A 16,835-nucleotide genomic window follows, 5' to 3' on the forward strand; every position below is an offset into this window, starting at 1 on the left:
TTCACAATTAATTAAAATGGCTCTGATACCACTGTTAGGAAGCATGAATTCTCAATTAAACAAGATCAATTTTAATTAAGTATGAAATGGTAATAATAAAAATTTTATTATTTAGCAAATTACCTCAAACAGCTTGAGGAATTTTCGGACCACCAGGCCAGGTTGTAGCAAATCACCAGCCGTCCAGATGTTCGGCCTCTGATGGTATCCACACAGACCGGTTGTGAGGAAATTCTCCAAGACACTCTTACAGAATATTGAGAGTTTTGAGTGCTAGTTCCTTTCTTTTTCTTTTTTCTTCAAAAACAAGCTTCCCTATTTATAGGGAATAACATTTTATAATTATAAATTTAACCCTTTAAATTTATTAATTATAAATTGACCCCTATAGAAATTATAATTCACACAATTAATTCTTATAATTCTAGAAACTTTAAATTAAGTCTACACTCAATTATTAGGACATTAAGCAGTCTAAATAAAATTTATACTTTAGTCCTTAAGTCTCTAAAATTTTTTTTATCAAGTCCAACTTGATAATTTAATTTAATTCCTCACTTATAGTCTTTATTTGTGTGACCCATTAGGTTCTTAATATGTTGACAACAAATATAATTAAATAAAATTAATACTTTAATTTTATCATCAATTCACAATTAATTAATTATATTTGTAGATCATTATTGACATCTAGCAATGTGTAATGACCACCCAAATATTAGAACTTGTCAAAGTGGTTTGACTAACCTTTCTGTGATCAGTCTGTCAGTGTAATTAATATCTCTTCATCATAATATTTCGATTTATACATTGATGCATAGAATGTATCTGCTATATATAAATTATTTTCGTCCTCCTAGTATAATTGATTAATTAAATAAGATCTCAATCTTATTTTACCTTGCGCAAGGATTTAACAATCCATACTGGCCAAGAACAATTGAAATATTTTCCTTAATTACCTAAGATGATGAATTCTATCTTGACAATTAAATATCTCCACATAGTTCATATTATATCCAACAGCTGCCACATTTGTTGTCTTTATATAGAATGACATGTGAGCAGTATCAAAATACAATAATTCTTATATAAGATAATTTAATATCTCAAGTCTAAGGATCATTTACACGACTATCACGTGAGCGCTTCCATAGACACAGGTAAACTTCCATATGGAATTCTTGTGCGGCTCAGTTCAGTAAACTTGTCACCACAAACACTTACACGTTGGTTCTAGGTATCTCACATACCTCAGCTTAATGAGAACTGCTGCTTCCTTTCATAAAGGAAAGAATGCAACGTGTACTAGTCTCGACAATTATATCAATGTCCGATCTTGATATAACATTGACCAGGAACATTTTTGGAATAATGCTATAATGCAGTCAGAATCTCATAATTATAACAACATTATAATTTCCACTGCTATGCATATAAGTCTCATGGACTTTATCTTTATTAATTAATATTCATTAAAATTAAATTAAACATTAAAGATAAAGCAGCCTTTTATTAAGAATAAAGTATATATATATATGAATTAAGTGATCACACTTGCAATTAACACATTAGCTGCAGTGCACATACACTAACAAGAACAGCATTTGCAACTTTGAATTCTAAAGTTCTCTTTCATATCTCACAATTTCCCTCAAATCCCTTCCTTTAGTAGCAAGATGATCAGCACCAAGAGACTACTCAAATTGGCACGAAAATGGCACATGCTAGCTGTTGTAAGGCGAAAAAGAATCACACCGCTGCAGGCCATTGGAGAAGCGAGCAGTTGTAGCACATTAGAAATGGCCGAGAAGGGCCACTTTGTTGTGTACTTTGCTGATCAGAAACGATTTTTGATTCCTTTGGAGCATCTCAAAAATGAAATTATCAAAGAGCTATTTAATATGGCAGAAGAAGAGTTTGGATTGCCAAGCAAAGGGCCTCTTACATTGCCATGCGATGCAGAGTTCTTCGAGCATGTAATTTTCTTGGTCAAATAGCAAGTTACTGGAGACATTCAAAAAGCATTAATAATGTCCATAGCTAGCTGCTGTTCATCGTCTTTCTATCTCCAACAGAGAGAAACAAGCCATCAACTACCAGTTTGCAGCTTTTGAAAGAGTTACAATTAGATTCAAAACAATGTATGCAATGAACACAATTTAATAGAAATCTCAAATTCTTTTCATGATTAGTTTTCACTCAAAGTGTAGGCCTGCATATGCTCACACTACCTAGTGTGCAGCAAATTCACAAGTATACTTGGAATTATCATGTGTACTGTTTTGAACTTTGGTTTGTAATAGTAAATTATAACCCATACAGGCCTCACCATCGATCACCATAATCAGCATAATATTACTCTTCTTCACGAGAAATTTTCCACATTCACCTTTGAAATTTGAATTTTGTAATCATTGTTCATGACAAGTATAAGTTTTAGGAAAAAAAAAAAAAAAAGCAACTCTGTTACTTATTTTGTTAGTCTGATCAGAATCAGCGAAACATGTGCCATGTGGTCCTCATTTAAGGGAATGCAAGAAAATGTAATATTGAAGAAACAAAGTAAAATCATTAATTCACCATGATCATGTTGACCTACCTTTTACAATCCTAGGTTAGTAAGTGAAGACTATTTCTGAACTTGCAGATAATGAGCACAACAAATGAAGCACTTATAGATATCTAAGAACTCCTATTTCCTTTTGTCCCTAAAAAGAAGTCCACATCATTCCATGGCCTCCACAAGATTATTTCACAACTAAATCATAATTGCACAAAACAGAGTAACAATAAACATATGCAACTCTATTACAAATTTACAACCTATCATTTCAGTTTCCCTCTTTTTCTTCTTGAAACTCAACTACAAAACACTCTAGTTAGAACCTAATGAACTCAGATCCTAATTGAAGTCTACTTCTGCACACTGCATTAACTTTTAACTTAATAATATTATACTGGACATCTCTTCATACGTAATAATTGCATTGATGAAAACATATATGAATATATATGCTTGGGGAATTATTTGGCCGAGGATATTACCCTAATAAATTAACCCCCCACCCCCCATTCCTATATGTATGTGCTTAGGTAAAGTAAAAGTTGGTACTCATTTTCTTATTCTATACTTCTGCACACTGCATTAACTTTCAACTTAATAAGATTATACTGGATATCTCTTCATACATAATAATTGCATTGATGAAAACATATATGAATGTATGCTTGGGGAATTATTTAGCCAAATATATTACCCTAATAAATTAACCCCCCAGCCCCCATTCCTATATCTATGTGCTTAGGTAAAGCAAAAGTTGGTACTCATTTTCTTATTATGTCTATTCTAAAATTCTATCAATTCTTTATATATAAATGGATTACCTCTAACTTAGGTATTGGAGGGTCCCCAATAGAAACATGTTTCTATTAGTCAGGACCACAGCACTAAGCTTGAACAGACTTTCCCAACTTTCACCAACACTCGAATTTTCGAAATACAAATTGGCATTCATTAAATGTACCCATCAAAAGTAGATCCTGATTCAAATAAGCTTATAAATTTATCTTCATTGTTAGTGGTTCAAATAGCTTATGATATATGGTCATAACCCACCATTATTTTTTGCTGGTAAACTACTAGACAAAAGGATATAATTATTACATGCCTATGCTCCAACTTGATGGGATCATTATCAAACATAAGCAAACATGCCAAACTTGATAACAATATTTCACAACCACCTATCACATGGTTTTGCTTCCATGCACCTCTGCCTTGTGGGAGCTCCATGAAATGGATTGTCTAACCTTATGAGCATATAACCAAGCCCCTTACTTTCCCTTCTACCTATAAAAAAATTAGCATTAAGTATTTTAGAGTCTAAAGGTTTCTTCCTTTATTTCCCTCATAAATTTTTGTTCTTACAAACTAACAAGATGATCAGTGCCAAGAGACTTCTGAAATTGGCAAGGAAATGGCAGAAGATGGCTACTATCAAGTGAAGAAGAATCACATCGCCACGAAACATGGGAATTATAGATACAACTAGTTGCAGCACATCATCAATGGCTGAGAAAGGCCATTTTACTGTGTACTCTGCAGATCTAAAATGTTTTCTTCTTCCCTTGGAATATCTCAACAATGAAATGATTAGAGAGCTATTCAACATGGCAGAAGAAGAGTTTGGATTGCAGAGCAAAGGGCCACTCACACTACCTTGGGATGCAGATCTCATGGAATATGCAATTGCTTTAATCAGACAAAACGCTACTAGAGATGTGCCGAGAACACTGCTGGTGTCAATAGCTAGCAACTGCAGCTCATCATTTTTCCTTTTCCAACATCAAGCAACAAGCCATCAGCTACCAATTTGCAGCTTCTGAAGAGTCACAATAGATTTGTAAAGATACACATACAAGTGTACAATTTATTTCATAGAAAATGCAAAATTTTTTCTCCTGCTCCTGCCCAGTTATTATCACTATCCATAATTTTCAAAATCACTATGAATTATATGTGTTGTCCAATAAATCATCTGACATATATGATTTTGACATCTGGAATCAGTTTAAAAAGCAGAACAAGAGATTATAAACCAAAATTAAAGTCCAAGTTACCATTGACACCATTTTCCCAAGAAAATTCTTTTATAGATTGTCAAAACACAACTAGAAATGCGCTTTGACACTATGGCAGTGGAGTAGTCTCTGAACAGCCACTGAGAGGGTACAAATTCCAGCTCCCAACTCCACACAAAGCCAAATAAAAATAATAAAGACAACCACCCTTGTGGTTTCGACAAGGTAATCTACATTTAGTAAGATGGTAGTATACATTTTTGTAATTCTAGAGAAAATTAAGTTATACTTACCTCATATTGGCTTGCATAGTAGTAGTAGAAGCTCTTGTGGGATACCTCTTTGGGTATGATGCTAGTGTTTCTGATGGGTTGGGTTTTCTTCTTCTTTGTTTCATTCTCATTTTATTATTATTTTCTTCATTATCAAAATCGCAAGGAATTGACTGCGACTTTTCCAGTAACAAGTACAGTGGAAATTTAAAAACAAACTAATCAAACTTTAACTTTGCTGTTACTTAGCCATTGTATTAACATCTAACAGATAGTATTATTTGCTTGTGATCTTTTACACTCAGAAACTTCATATACTGGATATCTCTTCATAGAGTTATAATTAGATTCGTAAACAAAGATATATAAAAGTACAGTGATAAAATTTATCAGAAGGCTCAAGAGTTATAATATGCTTAGTTCATATGATTACTAACTGAAATCAAAATTTAAGGCACTATTCACTCTAGCTTTCCTAAGAGTTGGAGATGACCAAAGATATCTAGAACCACCTATGATGTTATTCAATTGCCAATCTTTATGGAAAGTTACAAAATACTAAACCACATGCTTCTGCATTGAAAATATCAACATAAAGAAATCTACATGAAATGGAATATCTCAAACCTTTTTAACTATATAAGTAACAAACTTTTATACCCTTCACAACTCAAATCAATACCATCCTAAGATCTAAATCTTTCCTTCCAACACAAAACAAGAAGCATGATCAGCCTAAAAAAGCTCATCAAAATATCAAGAAACTGGCATAGGATAGCTTCCATTAGGAGGAAAGGAACTTCATTTCGTAGGATTAGTAGTAACACGAATGCGGATTTGCCCAATACATCATCATCAGTTGGAACAGGAAATTTTGTCATTTACACCAATGATTGTAGGCGATTTGCTATTCCCTTAGCATATCTCAGCAATAATGTCATCAGAGAGCTATTCAAGATGTCTGAAGAAGTGTTTGGGCTCCTAAGTGAAGGTGCTACCAAATTTCCATGTGATGCTGTCTTCATGGAGTATGTGGTTTCCCTTATCAAAAGGGGTTTAGCTAAAGACGTTAAGAAAGCTTTGATTATGTTCATGGAAACAAGTTGTTGCTCATTTTCTCTTGGTTTCCATCAAGGACATATAGATCATTGATTACTAATTTGCGGCTATTGAAGTAGTTTAGTTCTGTAGTGTTAACTTTAATTTATGTGCTGTATCATTCAACAATTCCCCATGCAAAATATATTGTGAATGAAACAACAACATTTGCTAGGAGATACATTTCTAGTTTTGACTCAAGAACTTTGTCTAAATAATCAAACCTCAAGTTGACCCATAATATCATATATAATATTCCACATATAAAGAGATTCTACCTATCCAGCCTTTGCAAATTATTAGAAAATAGAATATTTCATTGCAATATGTATTTGTTTAGTGAAGAATTTATTAGAGTAAGTTACAATGACTAAGCAGAGAATGGTTTCTGCACTAGCTAATCAAGGCATAACTTGAGCTAGAAGTTATCGAATTGAAGTTAGTCTTTGTTACATTTGTTAGAAAAGTTGTTTAAGTCCAGGCTGGACAAAGTGTAACACAAATAATCACACCAACAAATGGTCAGACTGCACATATTGTACATAACTTGTGAATAGTCAATTCCATGTCTTACGTGAGCCATAAATTCCATGTGTCTCTTTGGCGGTTCCCTGACATAATTGGTCCAACTTGCTCTGTGTTACCACTTCTACCACATATTAGTGAAGAACACAGCACTAAGTTTGAAGGACTTTCCCAACTTTCACCAATAGTTGAATTTCCTATCTACAGATTGGCATTCACTAAAAGGACCCATCAAAAGTAGATCCAGATTCAAATCAGCTTATAAGTTTCTCTTCATTGTTAGTGGTTTAAATAGTTTATGATATATGGTCATGACCCACCATTCTTTTTGCTGGTAAATAACTGGACAAAAGGATATAGATATTACATGCCTATGCGCCAATTTGATGGGTTCATTATCAAGCGTAAGCAAACATGCAAATCTTGCTAATAATCTTTCACAACCACCTATCACATAGTTTTGCTTACACGCTCCCCTGCCTTGTGGGAGCTCCATGAAATGGATTGTCTGGCCTTGTGAATATATAAACAAGCCACCTACTTTCCCTTCTACCCATCAAAAAATTAGCATTTAGTATTTTAGAATTTAAAGGTTTCTTCCTTTATTTCCTTCATAAATTTCCATTCTTATATACTAGCAAGATGATCAGTGCCAAGAAACTTCTTAAATTGACGAGGAAATGGCAGAAAATGGCTGCTATCAGGCGAAGAAGAATCACGTCGCCACAAAACATGGGAAGTAATGACACAAGAAGTTGCAGCACATCATCAATGGCTGAGAAAGGCCATTTTGTTGCTACTTTGCATATTAAAAACGTTTCCTTCTTCCCTTGGAATATCTTAATAGTGAAATGATCAAAGAGCTATTCAACATGGCAGAAGAAGAGTTTGGATTGCAAAGCGAGGGGCCACTCACATTACCTTGCGATGCAAACCTTATGGAATATGCAATTACTTTGATCGACATGAATGCTACTAGAGATTTAGAGAGAGCATTGCGATGTCAATAGCTAGCAGTTGCTGCTCATCATTTTTCCATTTCCAACATCAAGCAACAAGCCATCAGCTACCAATTTGCAGCTTCTGAAGAGTCACAATAGATTTGTAAAGACGCACATACAAGTGTACAATTTATTTCATAAAAAATACAAAATTTTTTCTCCTGCTCCTGCCCAGTTATTATCACTATCCATAATTTTCAAAATCACTATAAATGATATGTGTTGTCCAATAAATCATCTGACACATATGATTTTGACATCTGGGAATCGGTTTAAAATGCAAATCAAGAGATTATAAACCAAAATTAAAGTCTCAGTTACCATTGACACCATTTTCCCAAGAAATTTCCAGATAAAATTAGAAATGAACTTTGACTCCATGGCAATGGTGTAGTCTCTAAAGTTACAATTTCCAAGACAACCACCCCTGTGGTGGCGTAGATTTTTGTAATTCTTGGAAAAGTATCTAAATAAGCATACCTCATCTTGGCTTGCATAGTGGTAGTAGAAGCTCTTAACGGATGCCTCTGTGGGTATGATGTTGGTGCCTCTGATGGGTTAGTTCTTTTTCTCTTTGTTTCATTTTCATCATAAGCTTTGTAGTTGCTAATTTTTCTTCATTTAAATTCGAATACCAAATTTTGAATTTAGAGAAAAATTCCCTTATTTTTTTTATCACCATGCTCTTATTCTTCTATAAGGCTTTTATCGGTTGGTGACACCAACGTCCCCAACAGTTAAGTTTCCATGAGAGGGAAAAGTTTCCTTTATTTATTTTTTTTTAAAAAGTTAATTATAGAAAATCCTAAGATTTGTCTTAAAATATATTTTAATTTTTAGTGATTCAAAATTAATAATTTAATTTTTATCCCAATATTAATGAGAAATTAAAAAAAAAAGAATTAAAGTGTTTTAAATTTTAATAATTTAAAAATTAAATATATTTAAAATTTTAAAATACTAAAATATTTGAAACATCAAAAAGCAAATATTGATTTGATCAATTTCTTCTAATCTCAAGCAATAAAATTTGGGCTTTCACGACCAAAGCTTAAAAGAAGTATTTGATTGCAATTTCTGTAGAATACAATCAATGAATTGTGCTACAGAACACTGCAGATCACTTTGAACTGAATAAGATATCTCTAATATGATTAAAAAGAAGAAGCACTCGGAAGTGATGCATCTCTGTTTAGTAGTTCTCAGACATATTGGACCCAACTTGACGTGTCTTCTGCCACATAAACGTCTAGACTGCATAGCCAAATTTGCACAACTCTGCCAGTTCTCTGCAATATTTGAGTTAATATTGGGCCTAAATCATTTTGATCTTTCTCTTGTTGTGGTTCACAAAGTCTGTAGGCTCATGAGCCAATTCAACATGTCTTATATATATCTTTTTTGGTGCTTAACTACTTGGCAGAAGGATATACGCATGTTACACCTATGCTTTACCTTGAAATGATGATTTTCAATCATAAGCCAACATACCCACCTCCCAAACAGGCTCTTACAACCACTATGACATGGCTTTGCTTCCCATCTATCCCTGCACTGTGGAAGCTCCATGAAACAGACTTATGCCTAGCCTTGTGATTATATAACCAAGCCACTGCTTCCCTTGCATTCAACCCATCACATGATTGGCATTCAGATTACCCATAGATCTTTGCCTTTCAACAAGATGATCAGTCCCAAGAAGCTCCTCAAATTGGCAATGATATGGCAGAATAAGCAGGCTGCTACGAGGCGAAAAAGAATCGCATTCCCACAAACCATTGGAAACACAGATACAAGCAATTCCTGCACAGCAAAAGCTGAGAAGGGTTATTTTGTTGTGTACTCTGCAGATCAAAAGCGCTTCATGCTTCCTCTGAAATACCTTAAAAAACCAAATCATCAGAGCTATTCGACATGGCAGAAGAAGAGTTCGGATTGCAAAGAAAAGGACCTCTCACATTGCCATGCTAGGCAGAGCTAATGGAATATGCCGTCACTTTGATCAAAGGGCAGGTCACCAGAGACGTAGAAAAAGCATTACTGACTTCCACAGCTAGCAGTTTCTGTTATTCGTCTTCGACTTCCATTACTGACTTCCATACCTTAAAATACCAATTTGTAGCTTCTGAAGAGTTTATGTACAAATCAGATTTTATCCGAAATTTTATCCTTTTCTTTTTTTTATCAATCCATATTTAATAATAATTAAGCGGAAAATCCGTTCTTATCCAGCTCTCCTCTAATTTTATTAGGAGAAGGATTGAAAAAAAAAAATGACATAAACATATAAGAAAAACAGCACAAAAAGAAGAAATCGAAATCAAAAATCAAAAACCGTACAAAGAAAGTGTTTTATAGAACGTCACCGTTTTATGAAGGGAAGACAGGAAGAAAAAAAAAAAGGCATAAAGTTGGCTACTAATCCTCAGGATATTGATTTTTGCAAGAAAATTAATTTATTTTACTTATCTTGCTCTCCTCTAATTCTATTAGGAGAAGGAAACCTATTTTTACTTGGTAATGGTCTGAACATTCGAGGTATATATATATATACATGCAGCAAAAACCAATTAGTTGATCAAAACCCTTCTCTGAGTTTGTGTTTGCAGTACAAATAATGGTGGAAAATCATAATAAGAACAAGGGAGTTGCCGCAAATTGCAGTGGTGATGACGATGATGAGAAATATGTCAATTCACTTCCAGTTGGGTATCGATTCGCACCTCATGATGATGAGCTGATTCTTGACTACTTACTGAAAAAGATCAAGAAACTTCCCTTGCCTCGTAACAGGATTCATGAGGTTGATTTGTATAAATATAGCCCTCGAAAGCTCACTGGTTAGTATTAAGTTGCATGCATCTATGCGTTTTCTTTTTCATCTTTATTTACTTTTATTTATTTTAAGTGGAAGTACTCTATTTTTTTAGGAATTAAATGGGAGTAATTTTAATTATAATTTTTAATCTCATTTAGATTAAATTATATGAGTGTTAATACAATCATTAAATTTTAACAAAAAACGTATTTAGATTTTTACAATTTTATCCAATAGTCGTAAAAATTCTTAAAGTGTTTAGAGTTCCAAATAAACTCTTCAAGTCTCAAGATTGCTGGCCATCAACTTGGAACCTACTACTGGACAATCTCCAATGTAATGATGGAGGGCATCTCATATGCTGATGCCTCGCATATGTGATATTGTAAAGATGCAAGTTTTCCACGGGTTTTTAATTAACGAAAATTTTAAATTTCACATTTTTTTATCCCAATTTTACCTAAATGGTTATTTGCAATTCCTGTGAATTTACCCACGTAATTACTGCAAAGTTAAGTTTGTTAAAGCACCCTTTGCTGGTTGCATTGGCTGTCAAAGCTAGCTCTGTGTTGATAAGTAACAAATAGTGGTGAGAAATTTGGGCATCGCCGAAGTCAGTATCTCCATTGTGGTATTCCGGCGAGAGTGATAGGAAATTCAGCAAGAGAATGACAGCCTCTGCAGCGACAGGAGTAGGCCGTGACAGTGGCAGGGGGTTGAGAAGCGGTAGCGGTGGGTGGGAGGAGAAAGTTTACAGCAATATTAAGTGTAATATCGTTTTTTTTTTTTTTTTTTTCTCAACAATCTGCTATTTTTCTTTATATTTTAATAATTTTAAATGTAAAAAGTAATATTTTATTTATTAAAATCGACTTTACTATTTTTTTAACACCTTATCTAATCGAAATTAAAACATGAGAGACATGTTTAAACTTTAAAGGCTAATATAATTATTGGATTAAACTTTAAGAGTTTAAATAAGTCTTTTATATTAAGTTTTAATTAATATTTAATTAAAGATTATTGATATGTGTTCTAGAAAAATTTTTCTATTTAATCTTTAAGTTTTACGGTCATTAATTTTTAGATATCTGTAATTTGAAACTTAAATTCTTTTAAATATAAATTATTATTTAACCTTTAAATATTATAATTATTATTTTTGTCCTCAGTTATAACTTCATTCATCTGTTTTATCTATGAACTATGCAGAAATCTATAAACTGAATAGAGCAAGAGAAAGCGAGTGGTATTTTTTCACTGCGAGGGAGAAAAAATACCCAAATGGGTCTAGACCGAATCGAAGTGCGGGAGATGGATTTTGGAAGCCTACAGGAACTGATAAAGCCATCCCAAATAACAAAAATCCTGTTGGTTTTAGAAAATCTTTGGATTATTATTCAGGGAAGCAAGGTGAAGGAAGCAAAACGGACTGGAAGATGCATGAGTATTTGCTTAATCCAAAGCTTGTTTCTTCAACTACTACTTCCAGACTCAAAAACCCATTGCAACCTATGCTGGTATTTATTGAATTTCTTCTTTTTCTTTTCTTTTTTTAATTGTGTTGATGATAAATAAAATAATTATGCAACTCCAAGCAGGGTGATTAGAATTCGATTCAAGTAAGGTGATAATATATTTATTTGCTTCTTTGTGTTTTTTTTTTCTTGGTCAGTTGGATGAATGGGTTCTTTGCAAAATCTACAAAACCCAAGCAGAAAGAAAGAAAAACAATAATGATGAAGATGGAGGGACTACTATAAATTCAGAAACAGAAATTTCAAAAGCTGATGATTCCACTGCACAGCCTCCAGAGTATGATAATTCTTTGATGATTTTTGAAGAAAACGAGAATGGTTTTGGGTCTTATTATCCTCCTCCTCTAACATTGAATAACTTTGTCTATGATCCTCCACCAATGAACAACACATTGAATTATAACTTCAACTATGATCCTCCACCAGTGAACAACACATTCAGCGATAGCTTTGTATATAATGTGCCACCAATCCAATCCTATCTCCCCTCTTCTTATAGCTATGACTTTCAACCCATCTATGGATGTCCAGATCAAGTTTGTTATAGTGACTGCATGGAGATGCCCACCATAAATAATAATCAATCAATGCCAACTGAGGAATCAATTCCTTCTTTCCCAACTATTCAGTCAATCTATGGATATGGAGATCAAGTTTGTTATAGTGACTGCATGGAGATGCCTACCATGAACAATCATCAATCAGAGGAACCAATTCCTTCTCTCCAGCCTATTCATCTCATCCATGGATTCGGAGATCAAGTTTGTTATAGTGACTGCATGGAGATGCCCACCATGAATAATCATCAATCAGTGCCATCTGAGGAATCAATTCCTTCTGTCCAACCTGCTGCTGAGAAAAATAACTTCTTGGGTGCTCAACCTAACTCTTCAAGATCTGCCTACTCTTATTGGAGAGTCTCGTGATTATGCATCTTCTTTAATTTTAGTTGGGAGTGGTTTAGATATGAACATGTATTCAATAAATTCTCATGTTTAACCCTTTAGTGAAATTTTTAGTATAAATTTAAAATATTTAACCCTTTAGTGAAATTTTTAGTTTAAATTTTCTATTTAATCTTTAAGTTTTACGGTCATTAATTTTTGGATATCTATAATTTGAAACTTAAATTCTTTTAAATATAAATTATTATTTAATCTTTAAATATTATAATCATTTATATTTTTGTCCTTGGTTATAATTTCATTCGTCCGTTTTATCTATGAACTATGTAGAAATCTGTAAACTGAATAGAGCAAGAGAAAGCGAGTGGTACTTTTTCACTTCGAGGGAGAAAAAATACCCAAATGGTTGTAGACCGAATCGGAGTGCGGGAGATGGATTTTGGAAGCCTACAGGAACTGATAATGCCATCCCAAATAACAAAAATCCTGTTGGTTTTAGAAAATCTTTGGATTATTATTCAAGGAAGCAAGCTGAAGGATGGAAAACGGATTGGAAGATGCATGAGTATTTGGTTAATCCAAAGCTTATTTCTTCAGCTACTACTTCCAGACCCAAATGCCCATTGCAACCTATGCTGGCATTTATTGAATTTCTTCTTTTTCTTTTTTTTTTTTTTAATTTCGTTGATGATAAATAAAATAATTATGCAAATCCAAGTAGAGTGATTAGAAATCGATTCAAGTAGGGTGATGATATATTTCTTTGTTTCTTTTTGTTTTTTTTTTTATTTTTTTGGGTCAGTTGGATGAATGGGTTCTTTGCAAGATCTACAAAACCAAAGCAAAAAGAAAGAAAAACAATAATGATGAAGATGGAGGGATTGCTATAAATTCAGAAACAAAAATCCCAAAAGCTGATGATTCCACTGCACCTCCAGAGTATGATAATTCTTTGATGATTTTCGAAGAAAACGAGAATGGTTTTGGGTCTTCTTATCCTCCTCATCTAACATTGAATAACTTTGTCTATGATCCTTCACCAATGAACAACACATTGAATCATAACTTCAACTATGATCCTCCACCAGTGAACAACACATTCAGCAATAGCTTTGTTGTCTATAATGTGCCACCAATCCAATCCTATCTCCCTTCTTCTTATAGCTGTGACTTTCAACCCATCTATGGATGTGGAGATCAAGTTTGTTATAGTGATTGCATGGAGATGCCCACCATAAATAATCATCAATCAATGCCAACTGAGGAATCAATTCCTTCTCTCCCACCTGTTCAATCCATCTATGGATATAGAGATCAAGTTTGTTATAGTGACTGCATGGAGATGCCCACCATGAATAATCATCAATCAGTGCCATCTGAGGAACCAATTCCTTCTGTCCAACCTGAATTAAATTGGGTGCTCAACCTAGCTCTTCAAGATCTGCCTATTCTTATTTGAGAGTCTCGTGATTATGCATCTTCTTTAATTTTAGTTGGGAGTAGATTAATTTAAATTTATATTGGATTATATTTTTAAAATTTTGTTTTTAGTAATAAATACAAATTTAAAAATATTTTAATTATAAATAAAATGTCACACATTATCCCTCTGTAAGGCATAACATGATCCCGTAAAATACCTAATGAACTACCGCACTTCACCTACCGATAACTCATTAAGTACCTTACAAGGGATTTTAAAACAATTTTATTACTTTTGTTAAGTGGTGAGCATTTTCTAATAGGTATTTAAAACATATGATTAAAAGTAAATCTAATTAATATTTTTAGTCCATTTTATTTTTCCGCAAATTTTATAAAAATTTTGATAGAGTTCCCTCTGTATTTTGAGAAAATAGTTCTTCAAATACTTGTCAAAAGCACTTCTAAAAATTTTTCTCAACCATTACTTCAATTTCACAATCAAACTCAATCAATTTCACAATCATTTCAATAAATTTCTCAAGTTCAAAATTCAATAATCCTCAGCATACTAGCAATACATTTCATTCAAATTAAATAAAATAGTTTCATTCATATTTCATTAGAAACAAAACAATTTAGATATATCATTACAAAATTTACATTAAGAGAATTTCAAACTACAATATATATTACAACTTTATACAAATTTTATACAAACTGCTCAAGACCCATTTTTACATGTCCACACATTTATGTGCAATATATACATCAAAAGAAATATTTACAGTTAGGGTATAAATTATACCCGAAGACTTCAAGCTGAATGATCCTCAATCTTCAAGACTCGATCTTTGCTCCTCTAGTATCTAAATCTGCGACAGCAATAAAAGCTATCGCTGAGTACTAGGACTCAGTGGTGCATAACATACTAAAATAATCTTTATGCAAAACTTAAATCACATTTATTCAAAAATTTGGCTGAACATGAGAATTAAGTACAAATCATGCATTATGAGATTTTAAATGCAAACTAAGTTCATTTCAAAGTATCAAAACACATTTCATAAAACCTACAGTTAAATCATGCCATTCGAAACAAATAGAATCTCAATAGCCAGAGGCTAAAGAGAAATCACATCACAAGGCTAGCTAGCTCAAATATATGGATATCCATTCACATCCTCTTCTACTGGCACACCTCAACACTTCTCCAGAGAAGGAATCAAAATTCGAAACTAATTACCCCCACTAGTTATGCTAGTGAGGTGTTCAAATATATGGTCATGACACTGTGGTTTCAAAACTTATCTTAACAATTTGCTAAACATTTTCATTTCAAATATACACAATAACTTTCACAATTTAAATCAAACATCATAAGAATGCCATAATTCAATATTTCACATTATTCAAAACAGTATGCAGAAGATAATTATAAAAAGTATACGTTGTGCACAAACCTCAAGCGAGTCGCCTCTTGGCCTTGACTCGGTTCCTCGGGTTCTTTCCCGGTATTCTTTTCAACTGAAACACACAATTTTACAGTGTTTCAGTACCATAATTTAACATAAATCCAAAAATAAATTTAACTTCACTTTTACCTAGCTCTAACGTGCTAAATTCGACGTTCTTGAAATTTTGTATTTCGGGTTACTATTCACTACACTATTCAAGTCAAATTATTGACTTTGTAAGGCTTAATAGGTATGGGAATTCCAACTTTACCCACATACCACATTTTGGTCACCAAACTTGTTGGTTTTGGTCATTTTCTCAAAACTTAGGTCTTTTAGGCAAAATTGCCAAAATTTCAGTTTTGGTGTCCTTAATTGTACTATTTCATTGGTCAGTTTACTGTTAGAATTTGGCAAAACTTTCTTCATAGAAAATGTTCCTTATTGTCTTAAGTTTATTCTCCTTTTTGAATCACTCCAATTGGAGTTTTGTAGCTCAAGTTATACTCAAATTACTATTACTGTTCATGCTGCAGAATTTGGTTCTGCAGATTTGTTGATCCAACTTCATTTAGTAATTTGATCAAGTTAAGTCCATAATTTGGTCTAATTTTCTTCATATGAAATGTTCTACTATGTCTTAGGTTTCCATCGGTTCAAGAATCGCCTAAATCAGAGTTTTCTAGAGAGAGTTATAGCCATTGAAACTTTACTGTTTATATGGCAATCTGCAGTTCTGCAGATTCAGGTCACCAACTTTGCTCAGTATTTTGATTGGGTTAATGGCATAATTTGGGTTAGTATTATTCATAAAAGTTTTAGATCTATATCTTATCTAATTACTGGTAAAATTTCAGGTCATTTTGACCTGCCTAGCTCGAGTTATGACCAAATGAACAAATACTATTCATTTGGTCAGTTTGTGCAGAGACAGCCTGCGATTTTCCGACTTCGGCCACTTTGTTCACTAGGTTTTAGTCACTTTTTGGGTAGGCTTCCTAAATGAAAATTGTGTCATTTAGTGCCTATTTTCATCCCCAATTGGTCCCATATCCATTGGACTTGTAAAATTTCGTTTTTGGTCCCTCAAAGGAGATTTTTGGTCATGGTGCATACCCAATCCGAATTTGACTTTGATTCAAACACTTCTAACATACTTAATTAGGTCACAAATGACCATTTCTTTCCTTAAACTATGTCAAAGACATCATTTAG

General features: G+C 33.2%; 3 protein-coding genes and 2 pseudogenes across 3 annotated transcripts; all 5 read left to right on the plus strand.

Moving 5' to 3' along the window:
- Positions 1-1,679: 1,679 nt before the first annotated feature.
- LOC131182035 (auxin-responsive protein SAUR68-like) lies at positions 1,680-2,689 on the plus strand. The gene is made up of 2 exons (XM_058150662.1): positions 1,680-1,979; positions 2,651-2,689. Exons 1-2 carry the CDS (start codon positions 1,680-1,682, stop codon positions 2,687-2,689), a joined length of 339 nt encoding a protein of 112 aa, XP_058006645.1.
- A 1,238-nt stretch (positions 2,690-3,927) lies between these two features.
- Positions 3,928-4,456, plus strand: LOC131182485 (auxin-responsive protein SAUR68-like; annotated as a pseudogene).
- A 1,126-nt stretch (positions 4,457-5,582) lies between these two features.
- On the plus strand, positions 5,583-6,008 carry LOC131182036 (auxin-responsive protein SAUR68-like). Its single transcript, XM_058150663.1, has one exon. It carries the CDS (start codon positions 5,583-5,585, stop codon positions 6,006-6,008), a length of 426 nt encoding a protein of 141 aa, XP_058006646.1.
- An 857-nt stretch (positions 6,009-6,865) lies between these two features.
- Positions 6,866-7,566, plus strand: LOC131182037 (auxin-responsive protein SAUR68-like; annotated as a pseudogene).
- Positions 7,567-10,097: 2,531 nt separating this feature from the next.
- LOC131182038 (NAC transcription factor NAM-B2-like) lies at positions 10,098-13,492 on the plus strand. Its single transcript, XM_058150664.1, has 2 exons — positions 10,098-10,320; positions 13,072-13,492. The coding sequence occupies exons 1-2, from the start codon at positions 10,098-10,100 to the stop codon at positions 13,437-13,439; spliced, it is 591 nt and encodes a 196-aa protein (XP_058006647.1). The 3' UTR covers positions 13,440-13,492.
- The last annotated feature ends 3,343 nt before the right edge of the window (positions 13,493-16,835 follow it).

The sequence above is a fragment of the Hevea brasiliensis genome, chromosome 8 (genome assembly GCF_030052815.1).
Source record: "Hevea brasiliensis isolate MT/VB/25A 57/8 chromosome 8, ASM3005281v1, whole genome shotgun sequence".
In the NCBI taxonomy this organism is placed as follows: domain Eukaryota; kingdom Viridiplantae; phylum Streptophyta; class Magnoliopsida; order Malpighiales; family Euphorbiaceae; genus Hevea; species Hevea brasiliensis.